The 11843-nt window shown below is 35.2% G+C and overlaps 3 protein-coding genes across 3 annotated transcripts in view; 1 reads left to right on the top strand and 2 right to left on the bottom strand.

Moving 5' to 3' along the window:
- Nucleotides 1-694: 694 nt before the first annotated feature.
- LOC125662204 (retinol-binding protein 4-like) lies at nucleotides 695-5628 on the top strand. The gene is made up of 2 exons (XM_048894388.2): nucleotides 695-1090; nucleotides 5023-5628. Exons 1-2 carry the CDS (start codon nucleotides 823-825, stop codon nucleotides 5400-5402), a joined length of 648 nt encoding a protein of 215 aa, XP_048750345.1. The 5' UTR covers nucleotides 695-822; the 3' UTR covers nucleotides 5403-5628.
- Nucleotides 5629-5714: 86 nt separating this feature from the next.
- LOC125662213 (uncharacterized) lies at nucleotides 5715-8377 on the bottom strand. Its single transcript, XM_048894396.2, has 2 exons — nucleotides 7790-8377; nucleotides 5715-6226 (listed from the first exon to the last, which is right to left on the bottom strand). Exons 1-2 carry the CDS (start codon nucleotides 8049-8051, stop codon nucleotides 5850-5852), a joined length of 639 nt encoding a protein of 212 aa, XP_048750353.2. The 5' UTR covers nucleotides 8052-8377; the 3' UTR covers nucleotides 5715-5849.
- Nucleotides 8378-10082: 1705 nt separating this feature from the next.
- The window catches only part of LOC125662223 (retinol-binding protein 4-B-like), a 13877-nt gene continuing 12116 nt past the window's right edge, over nucleotides 10083-11843 (bottom strand). Inside the window, exon 3 of the mRNA XM_048894404.2 lies at nucleotides 10083-11365. Within this exon, the coding sequence (XP_048750361.2) occupies nucleotides 10983-11365 (383 nt within the window). The 3' untranslated portion in view covers nucleotides 10083-10982. The remainder of the gene's footprint in view (nucleotides 11366-11843) is intronic.

An 11843-nucleotide genomic window follows, 5' to 3' on the forward strand; every position in this document is an offset into this window, starting at 1 on the left:
GGCCTATAGTGCGAAACTGTCCCCTGCTACCTTAGGACATGCACATATCTTTTTCCTTCGTATGTTGGAAAATTTTATGTCGTTCGAACGAGATATTCTCTCGTGCGAACGAGATAATAAGTCGTTCGAACGAGATGATATGATAATGATATCATTAATTCAATTAAAGAGAACAATAATTCAATTATTGCGCGCATTAATTGAATTTATGGGTGCTACAATTCAATTGATGAGAATAATAGTTCATTTCTTTAGCGCATCAATTGAACGGTTTATATTTTTGCATTGAGGACTGCAACGTGTTGAGCGCCGCCTGTGTTCAAGGGGAAATAACTCGCAATACGCTGTGGAAACAACAGTTCAACTATAGCGCGCATCAATTCGGCAGAATAATTAATGCTATTTACATTTTCAATTAATGCGCGCAATAATTCAGAATTGAAGATACAGTACATATCATTGGTTATTTGAAGAGATCTTTGATTGAATTGTTGCGCGCAATAAATGAATTTATTATACACTCAAATAATTAAAGATATTTTCAGTTATTTGAGTTTATGTGATTTGGCGCTCCTTAGAAGTCTCTATCCGACAAAAATGTATTGAGATGAAAATCCTTCAAATCTGCAGAAAACGTAAACTTTATCCGACATTGTATAAATATTTATCAATCACTGTCAATACAACAAGAATAAACATTGAGGAGGTTTCAACCTGTTTTCCTGATCGAGATTCTGACTGCGATAAGATTTCGTGCAAGAAAGTCAAAAACTAGTTACTGGCTTCATCTTCATCACACTGCTCCTGCACTCAACAACGACCATGACGACGTCCGTCATATACATTGCTGTTTTGACAATAGCTTGCCCTTTGGTACACGTCCTATCGCATAGGAACTGTAAAATCGATGATTTTGAAGTACAGAGTTACTTTAGGCCTGAACTTTTTAGTGGGGTGTGGCATCTCGCGGGGTACACCAGAATGCTGAGTCCCGTGACTCGCCTTCCCCCCAGGATTAAGCACATCAGGACCCGTTACGTCAAATCCCGCTATTACTTGGGAGCCGACGGAAGGGGGATCATCATGAGCAGTAAGTAACGACATTATTATATTCAGGTAAATTCATTATAAAATAATGTTTATCGTCTGCATTAAAAATTCAATTTAAATTGAGTTTTACATAAAATTGAGTTTTTAAAAAAGCCATTTTTTATTTCAAAAATTTCAATTGAAATATCCACATTGTGACCCACCATTTTGACCTAGGGGTATGTATATGTAGGTATAAAATATATTATTTATGGCTCAAATGAAAACAGTGATATATATATACAGTGGTTGATAAAAAAAAAAATGAGAGAAAGGGGGCAGTATCTTGGGATTTTTTGATACGATTAATTTCTGACAACATAAGACATATACATTTGAGTATTCTGGACACATTTGAGCTATACTATGTAGTATTACTACTGAGGTTTGACACAGTTGATATTTTAAGCTTCATGTTTTGAGAGTAATAGCAATAACTATTTATAGTTGGGATAGTTTTAATTTTCAGGCCCGTAGAAAAACAGAAGCAAACAATATTTTCATTTAGTTCCATACATTGTAATAAAATATCTTCAATATGATAATTTGATTGGGAATATCGTTTTCTGGTTTGGTCGCAAAATGGATAATAAGAATTTACTTATGGTTATGAGAAAGACAAAATAACACGAAAGAGTTTCATCACTTCGCAATAATGATATAAATCGATGGTCTTAATTACCTGTAACGAAAACATAATGCATTTTAGTTTTAGTTATCATCAAAAAATATAAATGAATACTTGAAATCTACTTTATCGAGAAGGAAAACTCTAACGGCATTATTTCGCGTGTGTTAATTTCCTAACAGATAAAGTCATTAATACAACAGAGCGCCAAACTAACAGAAACTCAAATACTAGTAATTGGAAGACACGCAATAATTGTATTGATGCGCACATCAAATCAATTATTGCTCTCATCAATTGAAATGATGCGCACATCAAATCGATTATTGCTCTCATCAATTGAAACGATGCGCACATCAAATCAATCATTGCTGTCATCAATTGAAACGATGCGCACATCAAATCAATTATTGCTGTCATCAATTCAATTAATGCGCATATCAATGTGGTGGAAATATTTAATCTAGTGCTCGATAAAAATGATTTGATGATCTTTTTAATTCAATTGAAGATATCTTTATTTATATACAAAGATATTGTATAGGAATTAATGCACGCATCGATTCTTTTAAAGAGAGCAACAATTCAATTTGAAAATGATTAATTCAATAGTGGATATATTCGATTGACGATATCTCTAATTAGATAGCTGGTCTCTCTAAAAGAATTATTGCGCGCATCAATGGATATCATTAATTCAATTAAAGAGGGCAATAATTTAATTATTGCGCGCACCAATTGAATTGATTTGCGCATTTTTGAATTATTGTGCGCATCAATTCAATTGTTGATATCATCAATTCATTTGAAGAGAGCAACAATTTAATTATTGCGCCCATCAATTCAGCAGAATAAATAATGATATCAATAAATCAATTATTTCACGAGCTTTAATTGATTTGTTGCGCGCATCAAATGAATTGATGATATCTTCATATAATTAAAGATATCTTCAACTATTTGAATTTATGTTGATTTGACGCTCCATACAATACTCAGTCCATATTTATCCCCTGCTAAACCCCTAAGCGTAGATCGAGACTCGGGTATGCAAGATTGCACTCAACAATTAAATATTCATAGATTTTTTTTTTTTTGATATCCACATGGATTATAAATTAAACTTTAAAACAACAACGGCGGTCCTTACCTTTAACAAGTAAGATTTTATCAATTAATCAGAAGAATAGATACAACTGAATATGGAAAACAGATCATTTAATTCTCATTGTTCTCCACTTACCTGTTCCCTGTGTTATCAGGTTTGAAGCATTGTTGTTTGTGAGATGTTCATAAATTCCATGGCCTTCATTTCTAGATGTCATGCGATACAGTTTCTAGGAAAACGCAGTGGTGGTGTTCGACACGTATTTCGACACTTGATATACAAGTACCCCTGTATATTAATTAGTTTTCCGAGTTATCGATGTCCGTACCAGATCTATAGCTATTTTATTACGTCCCTTTCTCGACTGTGAAAGAGAATATTTTCTAAGTTACCTGTAAGTCTACTGAAATAAATCTGTAGCTACACGAAAAGGATTGGATACATAAATCATAAAACAAACATGGTTTATAAATATCAACTTCGTATATATATATATATATATATAACAAGAATGCTAACCAAAACTCATGAATTGTGATGATAACCACTCATAGATCCTATAAAGGTGAAGATAACCAACAGTGATCAATTTCATAGAGGTGGAACCGGGTGCCTAGGAGGAGTAGACATCCCCTAATGACCGGTTACATCCACCATGAGCCCTATATCTTGATTAAGTAAACGGAGTAATCCGTAGTCAAACTCATTGTGTAAAGAACAGTCTAACAATGAAACACGCCAGACAACATTCGAAGTAATTACAGGTTGCATTTACAAATTAGGTCATTATAATTTACAAATGCTGACTTTAAATTAGACGGTCACAGTAGCAAGCCTCGATTCAAATATAGATCATACACAGACTATGCTCTCGTGTATCGAATCAGTTGAGAGACATAAACACCAAATGCAGGTGATGATGGAATATTGCTACGTAAAGATGTGAAGTTGCCTCATAAGAATATAAAAACGGGTCAGCTAATAAAAGTGCATAATTCGTGCCCATGGGAATTCCAACAGACTGTTGGAAAACCTGATTACCAAAGTCTACGTAGATATTGTCAGCGAGGAACTCCCAGCATCTTTTTGAAATCAACCTCAGATAATCAACGTAGTGTTTAGCAAAGTATTTTTTTTGGATGGCTAATCACAAAATATCGGTATTTCCGTGTTCCATTGATGGAGAAGCAGCAGTCTATGGTGTCAAAAAGCCTAGTATTTAATTTATCGTGAGAAATTGTCGTGTAAAACGATGAAAAGTTTTGATGCTGTTGATTTCGGAAAAGTTTTGTTGTTTCAAATTTACTAGGTCTGTGGAATTTTTTAGGATCTACATATGGTTTACACCACTTCTCGCATACATTGTGACTCAATAGTCTGAAGTTTCTCCTTTTCTTGAGGAGTAAAGACAGGGGCTTGATAGAACATTTACATGATCCAGCAGTGTGTTTCTGTTTGTAAGTTTTTTTGGGGGTGAAATTTTGGAATTCAGTATGGGTAGGGTAACTCATATTCATTCGTCACTATAGCCGGAATTTATAAATGTATTTAAAACTGAAATGTGCACATGTAATTTTGAAGAATTTTTTCTCTTGAAAGTGGTGTCTCTTGAAAGTGGTTTTGAGATATAATTTGGATGGGTTACCAACTGTAGAACATTAGCCGAGGATTTATACCTCTACTACTACATGTATATACAGTGTACCAATATTTACTATAAATACATGTATCAACTTATACACAGGAAAGTCACACATATCCAGGACTGACTTTAAAATTAACCTTTTATTTTTATTTTTTTTTAAAATTCAATAAAGAATTTCCATAATACCTAGACTTGTGGTTGACGTAAAGGATAGACGTTTAAATCGGTCTCCAGAAAATGGCCATAGGTAGCGTACATATGTACCGGTACGTATAGGGGTCTGCATGTTTGTGCATTTCAAATGCATGTTTCTCGGAGGAAAATGTATATTACCCAGGTATGTTATGTAACTCGAAAACACAGACCTAGCATATGTGGTTGGGTTGTTTTCTGAATCAATGAATTACATGAGAAATACGATAAGATTACTTGTATCGTGTTTTCTGAATCAATGAATTACATGAGAAATACGATAAGATTACTTGTATCGTGTTTTCTGAATCAATGAATTACATGAGAAATGCGATAAGATTACTTGTATCCTAATTACAGACGGCCAGGTGAGGGTGACGTTACAGAACGGATACACTTTCACGCGATGTGAGCGCGTGGATTTTTCCACTTACATGGAGGAGGGGTCACGACCAATCATGGACCTCGTCCAGGTTACGGGGAGAAGACGAGGGTTGTTAACCAGGTCCCACATCGTGGACACGGACTACGACAATTACGCAGTCAGATACACGTGCGAATTGGAACTGGAAAATGGCACGTGCGCACCACACATGGACCATCTTTGGATTCTGCGTAAAGACAATACGAATTTTACATTCAATAGTACCCAGATTCAGAATATCATGACACGGCTGTGTAGTTCTGGATCGTACGTTGAGTCACCCGTCGGAAACGAGTGTCCTGCTCCAACAATGTAGGAACTACGTGACTCTTCTCCGACAATGTAGGAACCACGTGACTCTTCTCCGACAATGTAGGGACAATGGTGACTCTGTTTCAGCAATATAGGACTAGCTATGGAACGTAAGACAACACTCGTTTTAGAGTTATGGTTAATAGTGTGAAAACTGGGCTGAAAAGAAAACTTTAAACTGCATAAATATCATTGAATATGCAAGTTCTCAATTAAAAAGTGTTATATCATCCCCTTTTCTCTGCTTCCGTGCATCAACCTTTGATCCAAAAACGTGTTTTGTCTTAAATATTCCAATAAATAGCCAGAAGACATCTGAATATAGGAGATTTTTAATGAAACAGATTGACTCCTAAAACGACATGTCTTTTAATGAAGCAATATAGTAATATCACAAGGATACATGGGTTGCAGAAAACACTTGGCACAGTCAGTTAGAGCGATGCTCCTCTCACATTGTTATTTGTTGGTTACATGGATGTTTGTGGTCGATAGACTTAAGAGTCTCTGTTATACACACAGAAGCCGCCATTGCTTTGGCCTTTTGATCTTCCGCTTCCGTTAAAGTAGTCTTCTTTGCCAAAATCCAAATGTAGCGGTGCTTTGATTCGCACAGCCCGTCCAGTTGCAGCTTGTCCTCGCACGCGTACATGATAGCGAGGTTCTTGTAGTCCGTATATAACACCCACTGGTTTTGTTCGTGTGTCTGTCCTGTTTTTTTGTTACGGTACTTTAGGAACATCTTGGCGGGTTTGTTGTCAAGGAACTCGACAGTGCCCGTGTCTGAAACACACATGTTCCTCCCAGGGGCGAAACCAAAGCGGGCGACTGTAAACAGAGACACATTATGTACTGTAAAGGAATCGCCATTGCTAGTAATAAAAAAAGTTATTTGACTAATTGAAACTAGCCATATGAACAATACCATCAATCTTATAAAGATATACGATGTATTGAACCTCAAATTACAAAGGTAAATATTTTTAATCGTGAATCGCGCGAGTTCTAGATATTCAATAATTTGAAGGAAGCAGGCTTAGCCTATATGAGTTCTCTCCCTAACCGCGCGAGTTGTAGCTGGTAGCTGCTGGAATCTAAATTTCTCAACCCACAGACACATGATGTACAACATTAGATCACTTGTATAGTAGTTGGGAAATGTTTTTAAAGACATTGTTAGGAAGTCATTTATAAACTTTGCAGTTGAACAATAAGCAACCAACCAATCCTAATCTACCGACATTCGCATTTTCTCATATTGAGTGTTTTAGCAAAAATTTCGAAATTCCTTTAGTGTACTTTATCGGTATTATTCATTTGCTTGACTGACTGTCATTATCAAAACACACAGGACACAGGAATTGTTGAATATTTCCGTATAATTATTTATGAAAAGCGACTGCACGAAAATGCAATAGTATGATAGGTAGTGATAATGATATAATGATTCAAATAAGACAGGCTTGTCCACCTATTTATGACAACTAAATAACCCTCTTTTGACACAGCTCTGTCACGTGATAACAATTTATTCACAAGACCATCCTTAGAGCATAACAAAGAATCCAGTTATTCTACAGAAATCCATGGTTTCATTAATTAAATCTTTTTGTCACCTATTACTAGAATGTGGAATGTTTAGTCCATGATCAGCATTCACGTTTTTGGTTCCAAGTGGAATTTTGGACAAAAAAATATTTCTTCAGAATCATAGACTACTTTCACATTACACTTATAGACAATTGCAGCGCTTTCGGTCGAATTTACTATTTATCTATAATAGTAAATCCGACCCCCAAGCGATGCAACTGCCTGTGATTCCACAGAAACAACCAGACAGGTGAACACAGTTCTCGTTTTATTTTTACATCTGTGTCGTATACTTCCGTTGAAAAAAACAACCAACCCAACAATATGTCGATGTGTTTCTCCTAACTTCCTAGCACGTTATGGCTGGTTTGTTTTAGGGTTTGCTTTCCCCTCCCAGCAGTCTTAACTACAAGAGCATAACCTGGTCATCAGACACTAGCAATTACAGGCATCATTTACTATACACTACAGAATAATATGACTTTACGGAATATTCAGTATTCACTCCTCTAGGCGATACGGATACTACGTCATGTCAAAAGTCACGTGTACGCCAAGAAGTTTCAAACGTCTGCGTTTTTTAGTTGAGCAGCTGTTGAAATTCTATTATTTTAGAATCATAAAAATGAGATCACCTACCACAACGTCTATTTGACGTCACTTGCGTCTCAACCAAATTCTAACCCTTTTTCAAACTTTGATATACGTCACGTGTCTGCTGGGAAGGAAAATGTGGTGCATACCTTGAGCACGCCTTCAGACAATATCCTCGAAAATTCAAAATTAAATGTATTCACTTACTGTTGGTGACGATCGGTTGTGCATCTTTCCATCCAAAAAGAGTAGTCTGGTCCGAGTTGGAGTAAAGTTTAGGGATTCCCTTGATTTTGATAAATCTGTTGTATTTAACGGTGTTCCACGCGGACTCCGTGAAGTTGTCATAGATAAAGTCCGACTGGACTGGTATGTCGTTGACTTTGACCGTGCACAGTCGAACACAGCATAATAACCCCAAGTGGTAAAGTAGAACAGAAATGATATTCCCGGTCCGCATCTTCATCATTTAGTAACTAGAGGTGTATCTTCTTTATATATATACACGCATTGGTCGCTCGGTTTTTTTTTTTTAAGAATGGAAAAAAAATGTGCGTAATCGTAAACAGATTTGGACAGGCGCGCAGCCGAACGACAGAGGCAACATGTCAGACCGTTACCTTCCGTCTGAAAACTGCATAAATCAGCGCCAGGAGAGACAGGTGCTTTCTAGTTATCATTTAATAAAGACATAAAATGTCTAAATGAACAAATTATGTACAACAAGTCGCTTCGTTCATTAGAATTTTACTCTCGTTGTGAGTGATATGTAGATCTATATAGTTTGTCATTTTGTTTATTTATTTGTGCGGGGGTGCTGACATTTGAGGGAGTACTATACGCCTCTCTGGACTGTAAGAAGCAATGTATTTATTTGTTTTACTTTCTTTATTATATCAAAAATGGATTATCTAATTTCCGGAATTCGGTATGAAATGCTTTCATATATATATATATATATATATATATATATATATATATACGGAAAATATCTTTCTTTATTCTTCATGATTATACATGTACATATACCAGGTTTATTTGCATCCTCATAGAAAAGCACTCTGATAATGATTTTACTGTCAGAATTAAATTTAAATCAGCAGACCTTTTCGGCCTGAATCAACATATGCATTACAAGTCTTTCCTTTGCGACGCTCACAAGGTAGAAACGTAAGGAAAACAATGCATTTTTAGGTGAAACATTCAATGAAATCATCACTTAATTTACTGAGTTTTGACACAGCTGATGAACATTTTAATGAAGGTATACCACCCGGAATTTGTATTGGAACTTTCCCGCTCTCTAGGAAATAGTAAACAACAGCCTTATAGCGAATTCCATATATTCATTTCCTCATAAAAGATGGGGCGGGGCAGTCTTTATGGCAGAGCAAACCCAACCTCTTTGATCGAATATCTGTTATTAAACAAAATCACTTTAAAAACAAAAATTAATTATTTTCTAATTTAGAACAAAAAAAGTTAATGAATGTTAAAAAAAAATCGTATTTCAATGCGTGAAAATATTTTCTTAACATCCAATATGTATGTATATCTTCTGTAAAACTTAACAACCAATATATATGTATGTATATTTTCTGTATTAATATTCCATATATGTATATCTTCTGTCAAACTTTGTCGTCGCGATGGAGGGACTGGCTGTCCTGAAAATTTAAAAACTGTTAGTATATCTTATAAACCCTTTATTTTCTATTCTTGGAAATCAGGCCTCAAGACCATAAACGGAGATTAGACTTCAGTCTAAATTTCAAATCCAGCTAACTTTCGAAACGATTTTCATAAACAAATAAAATTTTCAGTACTTGTTTACATTTGAATTTTTTTTTTATAAACCTGCACTCTTTTAAAAAATCTGTGCTAAATAAATCTTGAGATATCAGTAATCAAAATTTTGACTTAAGTCTATTCTCGGTGCCAGTTAACATACGATACAATTGATAGGAGGTATAGTTTACACTTCACGATAAGCGAGAATTGTAAAATACCCCACACCGTGTCCTGTTCTATACATAATGGTAAATTGTGGTATATCGGTATTTCTTCATCACATGATTTGAAAATCAAACCCGTATTTAAAAGAAAGGAATAGATATAAATACGGTGTCATAGTTATGAACATGATTTCATGAATTTCTTTTTCCACATTATTTAAGATTTTCTGGCGCCACATAAAATCGGTTATCTAAAATAGCTAAGAAAAGTGTAAGAAAAAAAAATTGACATGTACTATAGAGCGGTGCACGACTTCCGAAATGTCCGATCTCTTGATACACTGCACATATTCTTCTCCTGACAGCTTGTCAGCAATGACCTGCTCTCCGTGCACATTGATACTGGAATAAAATTTAATGTTCTTCATATGCCATCAAAAACGGCATGTTCTAGATGAATAGAATTCCCAAATATCTTGAAATATCAATAGAACATATATTTTTCTACGTGTAAGAATTCAAATTATGAAAACAAGAGTGCAATATCGTGTTTAATTATTTATTTTGAAGAAATCCACGGCATTTTGAATATTTCAGGTACAAAGTTTCGTTCAAATCCATTAAAAGAATACATTAACAGACATAAACCAGCTCACGGTGAATGACAACATTACAGGCCATCTACACCACCCTAAAAACACATCCATTTATCTTAAACTTGATATTCTTCTAAATTAGAAATACTAACTTTGGAAAATAGAAAAAAAAAATCTTTCTTTCCGAGTTATAGGAGGAATAAAAAACATAAAGAAATACACAGCATAGTTCACATCATACATAAATTGTAGTTCGTTAATTAAATATTTTGAATGCAGTATATGTTAACATGGTTTTGCTGTTCGACTGGTCAAAGGTCTTTATATATTTGAATTACGTTTCTCAAAAACTAAGAAAATCTGTTAATAAATTCCATAGGTTTTATACATAGACACCCATTCCTAATGTTTTTGGAATAACACACCCTTCCGAATCTGATTTACAATGAATTGGTGACCTTATTTCCATTGATTTTTCTTCCCATTGTAATCTGCACTTCAACATAATAATGAATAACTTCGATATTTTATTTTTTTTAATTAACATGAATAATTCATCCGAAAGAAGACATAGTTTTTATTCACAAACTGTACTGCACGTTTTTATCAAGTCTGCATGTAATTAAAGCTTACCGGTCATTTCGCACTAGTGGGTCAGCACCTTGTCCCACTTCATATACCATATACTGTTGGATTTTTACAGCTATTTCATTTTCCCTGTTTTCGTGTAAATTAAAAGTGAAATTCAAACGGCAGTGACTATACCGCCACTTTAACTTAAAACAGAATATAAGCGGTACTAAGCGCCAATGTAAAATACTATGGATCGAATTTTAAACCTGTACAAGGTTATGAATGTAGTCTTTCTGCAGCTGCGCATGGGGATTTGTGGCTAACATGCCTGAGATGCGTTACATCCATGCACACAGAGGACCCGACATCTTTGATTGTCTTCATCTCTGCTGGGGTGTGACTGGTTCCTCTTGACAAAGTCCACAGATAAGTATCACTATGATTGCATGTACCGTCCACCATTGTTTTCTCACAGGCGTACACTACAGCCAGATTTTTGTAGTCCGTGTGTAGAACCCAGAAGTTAAAGGTGAACAGTTTCTTTGTGAGGGGGTTGAAGTAGTTTTGCTGAAGCTTAGCCGCGTTTCCGGAAAGGCTGTCAACTATTCCCTCTAGTTCGAGACAAAACGCAACGGTCGGTGCGAGACGTACTCTGCCAGCTAAAATGGAACGATCTGAGAGTCTCAATCAAACAAACAAATCATAGATAAGGTTTACGAGACAAGTACATTATACTGAAACATCAAAAAACCTACACCCGTCCTATCAGGACTAATACCCCTAGTGAGATCATCCATATTTGAATAGACGGATTCTATTTTTTGTGAACATGACCAGTTATAAACGATCCTTAATGAGGTACAAGGGACATCAAGACACCTCTTATCAAATTCATGGCACATCATATCATCTGTTTTCTGAGCATATATACATACTTAATCTTTCATTTATAAAGTTCTGACGTGGACAAAAATTCAAAACTTCTTTAAACAAGAGACCCTGACTTTAACAAGATTGTCTTGACTAAGAGTCATGACATCATACGGCCATAAGGAACATTTATGCTAAAAATTAAGTTCTAATATCTCTTCATTGCAGAGCTATTGTCTGAACAAATATTTTGAAATGTATTACCAA

This window comes from Ostrea edulis, chromosome 1 (assembly GCF_947568905.1).
Source record: "Ostrea edulis chromosome 1, xbOstEdul1.1, whole genome shotgun sequence".
NCBI lineage: Eukaryota > Metazoa > Mollusca > Bivalvia > Ostreida > Ostreidae > Ostrea > Ostrea edulis.

What these genes read in the sequence shown, in the direction of transcription:
- LOC125662204 (XM_048894388.2), top strand. Translation starts at nt 823, where the DNA reads ATGACGACGTCCGTCATATACATTGCTGTTTTGACAATAGCTTGCCCT. An exon ending in AAGGGGGATCATCATGAGCA is followed by an intron (nt 1,091 to 5,022) that starts GTAAGTAACGAC and finishes TCCTAATTACAG; the next exon opens with ACGGCCAGGTGAGGGTGACG.
- LOC125662213 (XM_048894396.2), bottom strand. Translation starts at nt 8,051, where the DNA reads ATGATGAAGATGCGGACCGGGAATATCATTTCTGTTCTACTTTACCAC. An exon ending in ACAACCGATCGTCACCAACA is followed by an intron (nt 6,227 to 7,789) that starts GTAAGTGAATAC and finishes CTCTGTTTACAG; the next exon opens with TCGCCCGCTTTGGTTTCGCC.